General features: G+C 35.9%; 1 protein-coding gene across 1 annotated transcript; it reads right to left on the reverse strand.

The window, feature by feature from the left end:
• Window positions 1-1,281: 1,281 nt before the first annotated feature.
• Window positions 1,282-3,289, reverse strand: LOC137718599 (uncharacterized). Its single transcript, XM_068458152.1, has 2 exons — window positions 2,316-3,289; window positions 1,282-2,229 (listed from the first exon to the last, which is right to left on the reverse strand). Exons 1-2 carry the CDS (start codon window positions 2,670-2,672, stop codon window positions 1,606-1,608), a joined length of 981 nt encoding a protein of 326 aa, XP_068314253.1. The 5' UTR covers window positions 2,673-3,289; the 3' UTR covers window positions 1,282-1,605.
• Window positions 3,290-16,842: the final 13,553 nt, after the last annotated feature.

A 16,842-nucleotide genomic window follows, 5' to 3' on the forward strand; every position in this document is an offset into this window, starting at 1 on the left:
ATCATTTGCCGGAAGTGTGCTGACGAGGACGTCGGGCCCCTAAGGGGGGTGGATTGTTAGATCCTAAATCGCCTAGGGGAGAGGATCCTCTATGCCTTATATGTACATGCCCACCTCCATATAGCACGAGGCCTTTTGGGAGCTCATTGGCTTTGAGTTCCATCAGAACTCCGAAGTTAAGCAAGTTTGCACGAGAGCAATCCCAAGATGGGTGACCCACTGGGAAGTTCTCCTATGAGTTTCCAGAAACAAAACCGTGAAGACGTGGTCAGGGGCCAAAGCGGACAATATCGTGCTACGGTGGAGTTGAGCCCTGGATGTGGTGGAGCCAGGGTCGGGATGTGACATGACCTATTCAATATGATATCCTTTGGTGTATGCTTTTCCCAAATGATATAGTGTTGATAGATGAAATGCAGGAGAGAGTAAATGCGAAGTTAACCTTTGGTGGGAAATGTTGGAATCTAAAGGTCTTTGCCTAAGTAGGTCAAAGACAGAGTATATGAAGTGCTTGTTCAACGATAATGAGGGTCCACATAAGATAACAGTAAGGATTGGAGATCAGGAAGTACTAAAGAATGGATATTTTTGTTATCTTAGATCAATCTTGCAAAAGAACGGAGAATTAGATGAAGATCTCAACCATAGAATACAAGCTGGATGGATGATGTTGAAGAGTGCATTTGGTGTGTTGTGCAATCGTTGTATGGCACTAAAACTCAAGGGAAAATTTATAAGACGACAATAAGGCCATCAATGTTTTAGGACACAAAATGTTGAGCGGTTAAGCATCAACACGTGCACAAAATGAGTGTAGCGAAAACTAGAATGCTTCGTTGGATGTGTGGGCACACAAGAAGTATAGGATTATGAACGAGGATATCTGAGGTAAAACAGGAGTGACCACAATTGAAGATAAGATGAGAGAAAATCGGTTAAGGTGGTTTGTACATGGGAAACGAAAACCCACATATACTCTGGCTAAAATGTGTTATGAAACAGAGGCTAAATGTGAAAGAGATAGAGGACCTAGGAAGACTTGAAAAGAGATTTTAAGAAAGAGAACTGTTATTGGCACTCCAAAAATCTCATTTTACACTTCAAACTTTCTATATTTAGAAAGAAAAATACACTTGTGAGGAGTGTAAAATGAAATTTTTGAAGTACTAATAACACTTCTCTTAAGAAAAGATAGGAGTATTTGAGCTGATGAAATATTTGGCATAAAACCGACTGCAACAACATTCACCTATATATTTAGCTGATCTATTTAGTGAAATAAGGCTTTATTGGTGTGGTTTAAAAATAAAAACTCTTCATGAATACAACCATGGTAACTGGTAACTACTTGTTGATGAGTCTATGCTACATCAAATCTTAGATTACACGAAAGAGAATTCAAACTTGATTATAGACGAATAACTATTAACTATTAGAACAAAAGAGAAGAAGACACTCGAGGGAAAGTGAAAAGTCCAAAAAAAAAAAAAAAAAAAAAAAAAACTTTAAAAATACAAACATAAGTAAGAAGGAGGGTTAAAAAGGTACAACAAAACCCTACTAATTAACTCCTCTACTCTGTAATTTTTTTTTAGTTATTTACTTTTACCTATGACCGCAAAAGTCCAAAAGCTTCTTCCTCCCCTCAACAATTTCATCAAAGAAATCATCAAGTTGGTTCACAATATTCTCCGCACCGGATCTCAACACCCCAAAACACTCTCTCAAGTTGTCCACTCCCTCCCTAATCCCGCCGCCGCCGCCCTCCTCCTCCCACTCCACCACTCCCTGTGCCCCCCTCCTCTCGAGATCCCCCCTCAGCTCCTCCATCGCCGCCTTCGACCTCCTGAACTCCCACATCAGAACCCCCGGCCTCTCCCTGATCTGCCTGATCTCCGCCGCAACCCTCTGCTGCAGCCTCGCCGTCGATACCATGAACGACGATCCGAAGATCACGCACCCCTCGTTGTACCCTGCCCTGCAGAAGCTCGACTCCTCCTCCGGCCAGCAGAACACCAGTCCGTACAGCAGGATAATTAGCAGCAGCGAGCTCACGTTCCTCATTGCGTACAGGACTCCCCTGAACCCATTAAATCCATTGAGCTTCGATTCGATGACCCTTTCGTCGAATTTGAGCGACAGCGGCTGGATTCTCGTCTCCATCAGCCCCCTGTTCTCTTCCTCCAATCCGAACGCCTGTCGCCGACACCCAGAAATCGCGCGCACCACCTGTTTGATTAAATGCCACAACGAATCAGTCAAACGTATTAAGCAAGTTAAAGATTGTGAATTTGTGATCGAATTGAATAACCCACCTGGCGAGAGAGCTGGGGAGTGAGATGGCGGTGGGAGTCGAGGGTGGAGGTGATGTTGAGGCCGGAAGTGTAGTAATTCTCCATGGCGGAGACGGCGGACTTGAGGACATGGCAGGCTTCCCAAAGCTTGGAGCTTTCGTCCATGTACTCGTCGAGCCACTTGTCTCCGACGGGCAAATGGAGCTTCTGGACGAGAAGGGTCAGCTGGGAGTGGAAAGATCGAAGAAGGGAAAGAGCCCTTTGGAGGAATTGGATTGACATAAAGTTGTTGGAAAGAAAAACCCTTTCGAGATCGTCGATCCCTCGAGTCAGAAACGAGTAGAAGCCATTGACAGAGTTGGTAGATGAAGGATCCATTTTTAATCTTCCTCTCCTTTTCAATTTCTTTTCAAATTTCTTTTGTTTTGCTTGTGTTTGAAAGCTTGAAATTTTGTGTGGGATTAAAAAACAGAGGGTGGTATTTAAATGATGAGAGGAAGAAGAAGGAGGGGAGAGAGAGAGAGAGAGGAATGGGATTCTAAGGAGGGAATAGCTTTACAAGTAGAAGAAGAAGAAGAAGCTCAGGTTTCTAAGGTTGAAAACGACTGTTGGGAGCAATGATGGGTGTTTCCTATAGAGGGAAAATGATGAATGGTAATATGCCATTTTCATTGTTTAATGGGATGGGATGAAGGGATGTGTGGAAAATAATTATAAAGACATAAGATTTATAAAACAAAACAAAATAGAAGCCTCCAAAAATACCCAAAAAAGAAACTGACTATCTGTATCTGCGTGTGCGTCTTCTTAGTTCAGAGAGAGAAGCTAGAGAGAGAGAGAGAGAGAGAGAGAGAGAGAGAGAGGAGTTTTGGGTCATTGGCTAATTAGCAGAGGAGAGGTATACTTATACAAGAAACAGAAACAGAGCATGAAGTTTTCATGAGCCAGCTCCCTTCCAATTTCTTGCTTTTCTGCCTTTCATTTCTCCCACTTATTTAAAGCAGCATGCCCGATTGCCCATGATCAATTTTATACATGTAGGGTGGGGGGTGGGGAGGAAAAATGGCTAGAGAGAGAAGGCGAGAGAGAGGTGCAAATGCAAGTGGGTATGTTTACAAAATTTTAGTTGGAATTGTGTATCATTTTTATTTTTGGATTTGAGGTTCTTGGTTTGTAAAGTGTTTGACTGGATTGACCGACTTTTTTCTCTCTTGTTTCTACTTCTACTATCAGTTCTTCATCTTCTAGTTCCTTTGGTTTCAATATTATTCTTTGGGTAGTATTAGGAAGACACTAATTAATTAAATTTTGTAAATCATATGACGTGGTTGTTGATAATTGAATTATCACTTGAGTTTAAACATTGATTAACGTGCTTATTTTTTATTTGTGATACATGACATAGTTTGTAAATTTAATCTAAAAATTGGTCTACCTAAAATTGCATGCTCTTTGGCTTCTTCTTTCCTCCTTTCCTTCCTCGAGCTACTGACTTGGCTCCTTATTTCCCCTTCTACTCTATTGAAATTCGTGGGATTTTCTATTTCCTAGATATTTTTCTTGTTTTGTTGATTTTTTCAAAAAATGGAATGATGAGGTTCCTTCTATGTTGTAATTTGTCTGGTAATTTTTTAACCTTTTTACCAATTCCAACCATGCATAAATCAGTCTTTTTAGGCCAAATTTCTCTTTTAATATGTAACTTCTACATGCTCGTTTTCTTAATCATTTGGTGACCAATGATTCAAAGTTATTTACGTTGAATTTAACATCAACGGTTGAAATTAAACATTAAAAAACATCTATTTATTTTTCACTCTTAATATCAAAACAAACGATATGTGATTGTATTACTTGATTATTAGATGATCAAGAGAACATTTATATTAATACATAATTTATAGTTAGTTACTTTTTTTCCTTGGGGGACAAAATGGATGATGCTTCTTCACGAATTATGCTTTCAAGTTGAATCGAATATCAATACATGACCCAATAAATTAATCCTAGCCGTTTAATGGTACTCTTCAGGACCCATCTAACGGCGGAGAAAGCAAACCAAAGTGGGAAACGATCAACTGCATGGGTCCCAAAATTTTGATGCAGTCCACCCAATGGGATTATGCATGATTAAGTTGGCTTTAAGACAATAATATATGGGTAATATAAATATGTTTAAAGTTAAGAGGGGTTTTATGTGTGTATACGTTTATTGCTTAACAAGAATTATGAATTAATTAATTGTTTTAGTTTAATAATTATGAAATTTTTATTTAATTATTTAAAGGGGTCTTTTGTTTCTTGATGTGGGAGAGGAGAGGGGGGGGGGGGGGGGGGGGGTGGGGACCAGGAAATCCAATTTATGTTGGGGTATGTGCAGTTTAGTGTTGATTTTATTTTAGTCTGGTTGGGTGCTCGTGGGTTTTTGGAAAATATGAAATGACCTTAAGAGGATGTTGGTCTTTTGAGATTTCATTGGAAACTGAAATAGAGAAGAAGCTTATTTAGGATCGGGTAATAGTAGAGAGATTAAAATTCTAAGGTCAAATTTTTTCATAGTCCTTGTAGTGACACGACACTTTCAATGTGACCATTGTGGTGAAAAAGTTGTTAATTAAACCCTCATAGTGAGTCTTGTTAGCAATTGAGGTCCAATCCAAACTTCTGTTAGTCTTCCGTTAAATAAACTCATGTGACTATCACATGGATGAGTTAAATTCATCATTTCAATCCAAATTACATTGTATGTGGTGGACATCTAGTATGACTTTAGGGTTTAACTGAAATTAGATTTTACAAAAAAAAAAAAAAAAAAAAAAAAAAAAAAAAAAAAAACAACAACGCAGTGAAACTAAACCTATAAAACCATATCAATGGCTAGGAGAAGAGGTGAACGTGAAGTTGCGCCTAATTTCTTAGGTATGATTTCGTTTGGAAATCCTAATACTTTTAATAAACTATTGTTTTTTTTTTTTTTTTTTTAATGCCAACACGTCTTTGATCATAAGTTAGAGACTTAGTCTTATTTGAATTTTAATTCTTCTATCAATTTGTACCGGTCTACATATATGCCTTTCAATTTTGTCTTTAATTGGTAGTGTGGTTTGATGTAGGTTGTTGTCTTGCAGTACACAACCTTTCAATGCACCTTGGAGACCTCCTCGAATGACCTTTGCAATATCATCAAATGCTAAAAATCCTTGGAGACCTTCTGGAATGGCCCCAATGCACAACATGGAAAATCAACAAATGAAAAAGCACACTACCTTGCAAAAAAAAAAAAAAAAAAAAAATGATGAAGTGAAGGGAATTGAATTTGTTTTTTTTTTTTTTTTGTTTTTTTTGGGGTGGGTTTGGGGGGGTGGGGTTGGATATATGATTTTGTCATTAGTGTGCAAAATACATTATGGTATGAGAAATGAAGTTATTTTTTCTTTTGTGAACGGTTAATGTAAATTATCTCCCCTTTGTTTCAATTTGCTTTGTATACTGGAATCAGATGCCAACTCACAAAAGAAACAAGTGTATGTCATAACTCATCCAGAAAGAACACATATATACGTTATACCTAAGTCATGCTAGATGTCTATGGAATAGGATGTAATTTGGATTGAAATGGTGAATTTCCACGTGATAGTCACATAGTTTATTTAACAGAACACTAACGGAAGTTTGGATTTGGACCTCAATTGCTAACAGGGCTTACCACAAGAGTTTAATTAATAACTTTTTCACCACAAGGGTCACATTGAAAGTACTGTGTCATCACAGGGACCAAGAAAAAAAATTTGGATTGTTATTTAAATATTGATTAACGTTTTTATTTTCTATTAGTGATTCATCATTTGATTTGCAAATTTGATTTAAAAATTTGTTCTCCCGAGTATTATCTGTTAGGACCAGTGATTGAGGTGGAGGGCATTGATACGAGTGTCCCTAGTTTTATGGTTTACACTAAAACGGATGGTGGTGGTGATGTTACCATCTTCGTACTTTTATCTTTTTTTATACAGCTATATTAGCAAATGAGAGATTAGGCTACGAGACACAATGGATAAAAACCACTACCATAAAATTACAATTTTAGTACCAATTGGTGTGATATTGTTTTAATCGTTTTCATTTCATGTGACTTTGTTTTAGGTGAAAAGGACATTATTTTGAATAAAATTCAAGCTGTCTTGGATCCAAAATTTATTTAACTATCTAACTGAGCCAATAAACTTTAATTATCCTAGTATATTTGTGAGATCTCTTATATTACTATACTTGGGGCAGTATAAACCCTAACCTGACTGACTCTACCAAAAATTTGATTGTTCAAATTTAATTTTCTCTGAGAAACTTCAGTTTGATAGTTTATATATACCATGAAAAGTGGATTTATTTTATTTATTTTTAATTTGTTTTTCTAGGTGAACTGTAATAATTGAATTGTTCACCTACTGAATTCCATCCCATATATAGGTTGCCGTACCCCATACTCACCATTATACTCGCCATTATAGTAGAGAAGGAAGAAGATGGCTTGCCCTCTACTTTTTGAAAAGAGTCATATTTTGAGATTTGTTTACAATACATATAACATATATGTATTTTATACAATCACTACATGATCGTTGTGGTATTTATGTTAAATACATTTAAGTACTACACCAATCTTCATATTTTGAATCCAACAAGACCACCATGGAAAGAGAAAAATCTTTGTTGCACAGTTACAACGCTACCATAACGTTTCTTGTTAATAGTACAATGTCATGCAACACCATAGTAACGATTTATTAATAACACACAAGACGTCACAAAATAGGTGTATTCTGACCCTGGAAGGACTTCTCCAAGTGAAGTGACAAGCGATCTGCTTAAATTAATTATACGCAACATAAAGGGAGAAAACTACTTATTTAGTTCGGAATTTTGTTCAATGTTGCATGCAAGGAGTTCCCATTTTTGCCAAGCAAACAAAGGGGCTTCCAAGAATCCATATTTTGCCAAGTGAAAATGGGTGGCTGTGGATTTAGGATCCGGTGGGTGGGTGAGGGGTTGTTTGATTATTAATGGTAAAATAAACTTTCCCATAGAAAGTATAAGGAAAATCGCAAGTACTGAATTATTTTGGTGGTTAGGCTATCTCCAATTTAAAGGTGAGATATTCCAAAATTTAACCTCGTATTTTTAATTATTCAGCTATATGTAATTATGTATGAGGTTAGTCAATTTTTCCTTTAACGGTAAGGGACCTATAATTCTCACTCCCAAATTGATAATTTGTTAAATTTTTGTATTTCCTTGATTTTTTTTTTTTTTTTGTTAACAATTTTGGAATTAAGTTTTGTATTGGCACATCCTGGTCCGGGCCCCACCACATCCCGGGCTTGACTCCACAACACGATATTGTCCGCTTTGGGCCCCGACCACACCCTCATAGTTTTGTTTCTGGAAACTCACACGAGAACTTCCTAATGGGTTACCCATCCTAGGATTGCTTTCACGCGAACTTGCTTAACTTCGGAGTTCCGATGGAATCCGAAGCCAATAAGGTCCCAAAAGGCCTCTGAAGGATGATTTTTGAAAAACAAGTTCATTTGAGCAACATCAACAACATGCAATTAACAATTAAAAGGCGGAATCATGTTTATATGCACTAAAAAACAAAACTTAACCCATGAACTTCAAAGCCTAGTAGATAGGTGAACCAAGACTCAACTCAAAACAAAGTGAGTTGAGAAATCAATACATTTGTAGATTCCTCTTTGCATAAGCAAAGGCTAATCACCCAAAGAGAGGGCCTTCATTCCTTGCATCTTAGATCCATGGATTTGGATGGATGAAAAGGTTTCTCCAAGTTCCCAAAATTGAGAACCTCTAAGTCTCCACACCAAGGTAAGATTGGAGAAGAAATGAGTGACCTTGAGGAAGTAAGATTGCTAAATATTTTCCTCAAGGGTGGCCGGCCATTTCTAGAGAGAAAGGAGAATTTGTGTTTCTCCAATTTCCCCAAAAACAACCCTAAATCAATTTTGGCTATAAAGTCACACTTATACCTTAATTCATTTGAGTGGCAAACTTGTAAATAAGTCCAAAACCCACTCTTTCTCTAAATGGCCGGCCTTAGGGTATTCATTGGGCTATTTGGGCCTTTGTGAATCATTATTCATTAAGTTGTCACACAACTTAAGTCAATGGACTTGACGTTCGAAGCCCATTGGGCCTTAAGGTCCAAAACTATCCCGAGGTCTTTTAACGAACTTATTCGTTTGATTAATTAACATATTAATTAATCCTTGCCATAAATAATTAAACCATTTAATTATTCTTACTCATCTTCGTTGAATCTTCAATCTCTACCTTACACGGTGTACGATCCATTAGGTTCCTTTTAGCGAGGCAGTGGGCGATTCAAACTCTTTCAAATCGATTGTGAATTGAAACTTACTTTCAATTCTCCCGTTAGTGATAATACACTTTTAGGGCTTCTACAAACCATGGTTGACGCCTAGCAGCATGTCATGGTTACCCAAGCTAATCAGAAGAGGTGGAGAACCTATTCAGTTTTAGGATTACAAATGCAATACGGTCTTTCTCTAATACAATACTCTTGACCACATTGTTTGGTTTGATAGTTTATTCATGTCTACTATCCAATGTGAGTCTTGTGCTTATATGATTACCTTGAATGTGATTTGGAACACATTCCTAAATCTCATTCATACTTTGGCCAAAGATTCTTAATCATATCATAGAGTATTCTCCCTCAAACAGTTTGAAGGTTAGAGATCCCTTGTTGCGCATTCACTTGCCTCCATGGCTAAGTGGCTTAACCCCAACGATGCCGTGGACACCCTCCTGATGGAGTGACTTTGACATAATCAAAGATTAAGGACCTAACCACAAGACAACTGTGATGCCTCAGGTCAAAAGACTAATTTGCTTTATCCCAACCATGAGTTCTCATGTGACATGAATATGAGAACTCTTCGTTGATCGTGTTCAGTGAACTCATTCTCTATTGAGCACCTACGTACTTGTCTTGATGTCACACACACCAATGACTCGAGACTAGTCACTCTCCCTGAGAGAAGACATAACACGTACTGATCTTAACGGACTATCAATGCCCAATTGACAATCCTATGATCAGGAACGTTTAGGATGTGTCAACGAAAGAATGGTCTCATGAATCTAACTTCTTTAGATCGCATTCTTCCAATCACATATTCCTTGGACTTATCGTTTAAGCATATAACATTTATATGAGACGGCTCAAACAATAATGTTTGCCCTTAATATTAAACTAGATTAGTTTAACATGTGAAATGTCCATAAAGTATCATTATATGATTGGTTTTAGGGCACATTTCCAACAATCTCCCACTTGCACTAGAGCCAATCAGCTTAGTCATCAGTGATGATACCTCTTCTGTAGTCATTTCATAAATGGCTGAGTAGTAGGCCTAGACAATGGATATCTATATGTTATCCATAGAAGCAACCTTGAGAATAACGACGTCACCATTATACATGATTCTCAATCATGTGGTTCAGTCTCTCATTTGAGTTCGGACCTTGATGAGACCTTGATTCCCTGGCTTGAGCTATCGCCCCATTAGTGTCATACACTTTCTGGTTGGAACCGAATAGAGAGTTCATAAATGAACTTTCCCATCCAAACAATCATTGTTGTAAACTTCTATATGGCAATATATTTTGCAATCATAATGGAACACACTAAAGTCATTACTTTAATGTTTCCATCCAAATATCTTTTTAGTCATAATAAAGAGATATCTGTTTATCTCTTCATTCATAATGAAGAAATATCCAATGATGGATTAGATTCATAATCTAATACATTTACGCTTCCATTACGTTACTCTAATTCTTTCTCAATTATTGAGTAATATATCCTTTAGTATTTCTCAAATACTTAAGGACTCACTGACAGTTGCCATGGTTCTGATCCTGGGCTTGCACTGATATTGTCTTGTACCTTTCTAGGTACATCTTATATCAATGTTTTTCATACAGTATGAAATACATAAATCACCTTTCTGCTTATGCATAAAGGATTCTATTTACGCATTATTTCTTTGGGAGTCAAATGGTACATTCCCTTTGAGAAGAACAACTTCCTAGTCTCACTAGAATTGTCATTCTAATTGAAGTTTATCATCAAATGAGAAACTTCCTAGCATCTCTTGTCTATTTTAGGGATTGATATAATCCAATTATATCTTGAAATATATCATTATAGATTTCCATTCCATTATATAGACTATATCTCCCATATACATTCTATCGTTATAGAATAACTTTAACGAAGAAGTACTCTTTTCATTTCCAAAAATTAATATATCATATACATATATATTTAAATTTAGGAATACGATTAACTCCCACTAATCTTTTGTAAACCTAGTAAACAAAAGATTCATTTACATCTTTATGAGAAATCAAACAATTGATCTTTTCTCATAAGACGCTTATAGCTCCCACTAGCTTGCTAAGATCCATGATGGATGGATCTCTACAACTAACCTGTCTTGTGATTTATAGTTTTAGACATATATTATCAATACTATCTTAATAATGGTTTCGGAAACCCATATTATGTCCAAACATTAAATCACCATTTAGTTGTAGCTAGCAATCTTCGAATTAATTGAAACCAAGACTACGTCAAAGATGGTTTCTTCAAAGTCAACCATTCTCTTTGAGTGTAGTCACCTTAAGCTACCAATTAGCTGTGAAGGTTTCATTGTTTCGGGTCAAATGGTACTTTACCATTTCCTTGAGTATATATCGTATATACACTCAATGTAGTCATAAGGATTTTCATTCTTATTTCTTACTTCCTAGCATCTCTTGTCTATTGAAGTTTATCATCAATGACATAGTCATTGGGTTTCGGATTCAAATTCTACTTCAAACTAGAACAAAATTATTAGCATTATTATTTTTTTTTTACGGTTGAAAAAAAAGGTTGACACCCCATGTTGATCCATCATTTGAGGTGAAAGTAAACGCAATTGATGGCTAGATTTGTCCAACACATCCCTTTCATCCTCATCATGATAATTACCAATAAAAGTCTATTGAAGAATGTTTCATTTTCTTCTTGAATGAGCTTTGATGGACACAACTGGATGATGGTCCAGAACCACACCCCCCCCCCCCCTCCCTCTCTCCCCCTCTCTCTCTCTCTCTCTCTCAAGCATGAAAATGATACAAAAGGAATGAGTCGAATGACTGTTTTATTGCAATTCAAATTAGGAGACAATGAAAACCCTAAAAAGCAGAGGAAAGAGTTGGTTGTATCGAGAGAGTTTGACCTGTTTTATATGATGTGGAACTTTTGATTTGAATGTTTGGTTATGTGAGTTTTTATCAAGTGCATGATTCATGTCGGCAATGTATAGGGAGTGTTTACGTATCCGTAATCGGAATGAACACGTAGAATTGAATTTCGATTACGGAGTATTCCGGTGTTTACTAAACATTGAGGAATCAAAAAAGCAGTGAGGCTCACACAAATTTTGAAATTCAATTCCTTGTATTGGTGGAATTGGATTCCTTAGATATGGGTGGTAATCTAATTCCTGATTGCTTGGGCAATCAGAATGACACTTTTGTTCCCTTTATGCCCTTACTTACTTTTTTTATTTCCAAGACTATTCCTTATAAACCCATTAACCCTAGTTTAATTATGCAGAACTCCTTACTTTTTTTTATTTATTTTCATGCTCATTCACATTATGCACAACTCCATGCATACACCGAAGAGAAGAAACTACAACTTGAGCAAGAAAATTTAAATATTAAAGTAAATACTTAAATTTATAAAAAAAAATAAAATAAACAAAAGCATTTTAGTGTGTCTATGAAATAAAAAAGCAATTTAATTTTTTTCTTACCATTATATGTTATATCAAATTTTATTAAAAAAAGTATAAAATATTTGATTTGGGATAAGGGCATTTTAGTAATTATACTGGTTTACACTCCGATTCTCCTAACTTAGTAAACAGCTTTATGAAATTAGTGTCATTTCTATTCTGATTCCAGAATATTTATATAAATAGCTTCAACAGGAATCTGATTCCGACTTCTTCTCATTCCAACTCCTCCTCCTCAATTCAATTCCTCCTATTTTCATTACGGTTATGTAAACACGCCAATAGTGCAGTAAAACATAAAACTTTCGATTTGAATCTTTAATTTTAAGATCTTACTTAGAAATGTGTCAATTACAAATTAAGTTGAAGCTTATTAGAATTTAGGTCGATCCAATAAGCACTGTTTAAGTTGAAGTTTACTCGAAATAGAACTAGCTCAGTGCGTTTCAGTTGGAATTCACGTTGTAGTCTTGAAGATTTTGCTTGATGACTAGTAGCTATTAGGTGGATTTGGTGTGAACCATTTTTCTTTCTTCTAAAAAGATACAATGCCATTAAAACAACTTAATTAGCCGTGTAGAGTCGACGATCAAATATGTATAATTTACTAGTATGAAAGTATGAAAATACACATAACACGTGCTATCAAATTGACGTTGCGAGTCATTGCCTCGGTGGTTAGTGTTTTTTATTTTATAACTTTTCGTCTCATATTCATTGCATCTTGGATTTAAACCTTATTTCTCGTTTTATTGAAACTTACTAAAAACTTGACATTGTGCGTTTTAACTATTGAATCTTTAAATATAAAAACATTTTTGTTTTTCTTTTTTATAGCGAGATATCATCTTCAATACTAATGACTTTTGAATTTTTATTTTATTTTTAATAAACGATATTATCTATACTAAAAGAAAAGTTGGTGGACTTGGCCTCACAATGGACTATTAATAATGTGGTTTAAATTTTCCTTTGACAAGAATCAAACTTAAGAACTCTTACCTACAAGTGAAGAGAAATACCATTAGATCGTAGTATTAAGTGGCGAAAATGTTAATTAAAAGAGTTGAAGAAGAAACTTGCTTCTATTGACCTATGGTAAAATATGAAATGTCTATCAACTTATGCCAAAATATAAAATTTGTTTTAACTAAACTAAATCTTCTAAATAAAAAGACATTGAATTACGATTTTTTACTGATAAGAGTATAGTTTTGGTGTCAGAATAGATTATGTAATTTCTATTTTTTTTTAACAAGGGATAACTAGTGCGCGAACCACAGTTATCTCCTACTTTCGGGTTGAGAATTGCCCCTATCCATAATCACAACCAAGCAGATTCATAACTTACAAAATATCGAACTCAAGAACCCGCTTACTATTTGATCTGCGCTCTTTGTTCCCCTTCTTGTTGTGCAAACTTATATCCAACTGAGATTAAATTTGAAGTATAAACAGTTCAACCAAAAAATAAGTTGGGAAGGGCGTTATGGTCTTTGAGCAGCAAAGATGCTCCACTTATCACAGACACGAGCAAATCACTGCCTTATTTGGTAAAAAGTGCATAAGTTAATTAGCTAAAGCTAGGTTAAAGTATCAGCGGTTTTTTGCATCTAGAACACATGGCAACGAGAAAACAAAACGATAATATATTCTTTGAAGTATATAGTTTACTTTTGTTCTGAGACAACCCGATTAACATATTCGGGGAAATTCTCAAATAAACTAAAGAAAAATAAATGAAGTTTATGCCTTCAAATTCAATCATGTAGTTTTCTGGGAGCTTCTGTTCTGTACCACATAAAAGAATAATCAATAATCTTATGCTATCATTTTTATCATCAATATATTCGCAGATATGACTTAATCGGGTTCGAGTAGTGCATTCTTATTACGCACTCGAGATCGAATTTTCTTTCTCGTAAGTTATATGAATTTAGCATGAACTATCTACCATTCGCAAACGAAAACAAAAATAGTAATATATATTAAGTTATAGTATGTTAACTATAGCAAATGGTCCAATGAAAATGCAGTAGAATTCCATGTCAGGTATGCTTCTTGGTCTTGGGCACGAGGCATGAAATTGGCAAAAATACATGTAATTCCTTAATTAGAAACTTTGAGAGGACGTCTGTCATTTGACTGTGGTCATGAATGAGATAAAATGTCTTTAGTATTTTCGGGCCCCATTAAAGATTAGTCATACATTTGGAATGTGGGATACGTCATGCTTCCGGGGAAAAAAATAGTTATAGTATGCGAGTATAAAATTTGTAAAGGTCATACAATTTGTTTACGAAATTATTTTATTATTGTTATTTTTTGTGTAAATTACATTTTACCACCTTAGGTTTGTGGTTGATTTCAATTCCTTACAACATCTTTAAAATATTTCACTTTCATACTTCAAGTACTATTTTATTTCAATATAGTATCTCCGTTACATTTTTCATCTATTGATCCGTTAAAAGCTGATGTGGTTGCCAAATTTGTGCCACGTGGCAACAAAATTTTTTTTATTCATTTAAAAATAAATAATTAAAGAAAAGTCATTTAAAAAAAAAAAAACATAAATCGTCTTCCCCAACCCACCCCCTTCTCCCATCCCCATCACCCCTCCCAAAAATCCCCCATCACCCACCGTCAAAAATCCCACCTGAGCCCACCCCTTTCGTCGGTGGGACCTAGACCTGACCGGCCGGGGTTCGAACTTGATCGGGTCGCTGGTCAAGCCCCAACCAAAAATGGAGCTCAACGACATCAAGAGGCGCCAGAGTCGGCTTGCACCAGGGCCAAAGTTCCCGGTCGCTGAGGGAGACCACTTGGGCGAGCTGGTTGCTGCTTGGGTGAGACCACTCGGGAGGGAGAAGAGGGGTGGGGGTGGGGGAAGATGGGTTGGAGCAACACCGTAGGCCTTGCATCGTCGGGTAAGCCAGAGGAGTTGCGTGGAGGTGAATTGAGGGAGAAACGGAGAAAGGTGAAGAGGGAGGAGAGGGATAGGGTGGGTTATGGGTTGGTTTTATTTATTTATTTATTTTTTTAAAAAATAATTTTTCTTTAATTAATTATTTTTAAATGAATAATTTTTTTTTTTTTTGCCACGTGCCACAAATTTGGCAGCCACGTGACACAAATGTGGCAGTCACATTAGCTCTTAATGGATCAATGGATGAAAAATGTAATGGAGGTACTATATTGAAATAAAATAGTATTTGAGGTATGAAAGTGAAATGTTTTAAAGATATTGTAAGGAATTAAAATCGACCTCAAATCTAAGGTGGTAAAGTGTAACTTATCCTTAATTTTTTTATATGAGATTGCCAAAGATGGTTGACAATAATCAAGATAATCATATATGATTTAGCGGAATTCTTGTTTTATTAATCGATTATTTTAAGGTAAAGTTAGTGGGAAACCTCATCATTGTTATTATTTTTTCAAGCATATTTGTACCCAATACAATGTATTTATTTTTCTTCAAGATATTGTAGTAGCTACATTATCTGTCCATATATTTTACTATCGAGCACCAAATCTTTCTTTTCAATTGACTTAGCTGCTAGGATTCTCAATCATGCGGATGAAATCAACCCAAAAAAAATCATGTTGATGGAATCTTACGATATGTGTTTCTTTTTGTGGAGAACTCAAATCGATCTTGAACAAGCGACATTGGTTGGCTCTCGCTTTTTTTTCTTTACCTTAATAAAAGCTCTTTTTTGTTGCATTTGAGAAAACGAAGTCCGAACCTATTCTAATTCTAATCTTAATTTATTATTTTCACTTGGCTCATCAATGGAGCACGAATAACCCCATACATAGAGAAGCCTTCACACACTAATTCACTAACACAATACAGTTCTACATGTTACGCTTCAGTGCAAGCCGAAATGATTCAACTAGTTAGGATATCCATTTTATAGAAACAAACTACTAGATTCTCCGCAATGACGATAGATATTGAAGAAAGGGGTCAAGTAAAAGAATAATACTTGCATTTTTTCTTGGTGGGATAAACTTATTCTTACTTGCAAATAATGTCCTTTCATCACAGAAATTTTATAATCAGAACCGTTCAATTTTTTAATTTTCATTCAAAAAAAGGGTTCATCGTTAATATGCTATTTGGTACCTATATTGTTGATCTATTTGAGTAAAAAAAAACCTTCTTCTTCTCACCTTAGATTTATAGCCTTTTTCTTACCTACATTGATGATAGTGAGAGGTTTCCAAGAGCTAGCCATATATAATTCTTTCTTTGCTGCTTTTTGGTATCAAACTAGGCAAAAACCCACTTCAGGATTCCTTCGCACTATAGGGTTCCTTTCCCTTCAACCCCTCTCTCTCTTTCTCTCACTAGTCACTACCCTAAAAGGAGGAGGAGGAGCATTCCAAAAGTTTATTTTATATAGTGCTTTATAGGCTTTATATACAACTAAACTGGAAGACCTAAAAAAGGGCCTCCAGCTAGGAAACCCTAGTTTCCGCGAGCACGCATGATTTTTGTTAGAATATGCAATTGCGTGAAGGGTTCTATTACTGTATCACGACGTGCATGAGTGGGAGCTGCATGCGACGTGGTGCCAAATAAGTGGTTGAAACCTTTCAGTGGTTCATTAGCCCAAAACCTCCAAAGGGGGTGGGAA

This window comes from Pyrus communis, chromosome 1 (assembly GCF_963583255.1).
Source record: "Pyrus communis chromosome 1, drPyrComm1.1, whole genome shotgun sequence".
Taxonomy (NCBI): Eukaryota; Viridiplantae; Streptophyta; class Magnoliopsida; order Rosales; family Rosaceae; genus Pyrus; species Pyrus communis.

Excerpts from the sequence above, each read along its gene's own strand:
- LOC137718599 (XM_068458152.1), bottom strand. The coding sequence starts at position 2,672 with ATGGATCCTTCATCTACCAACTCTGTCAATGGCTTCTACTCGTTTCTG. Across the intron at positions 2,230-2,315 it reads CTCCCCAGCTCTCTCGCCAG|GTGGTGCGCGCGATTTCTGG; the intron begins GTGGGTTATTCA and ends TTAATCAAACAG.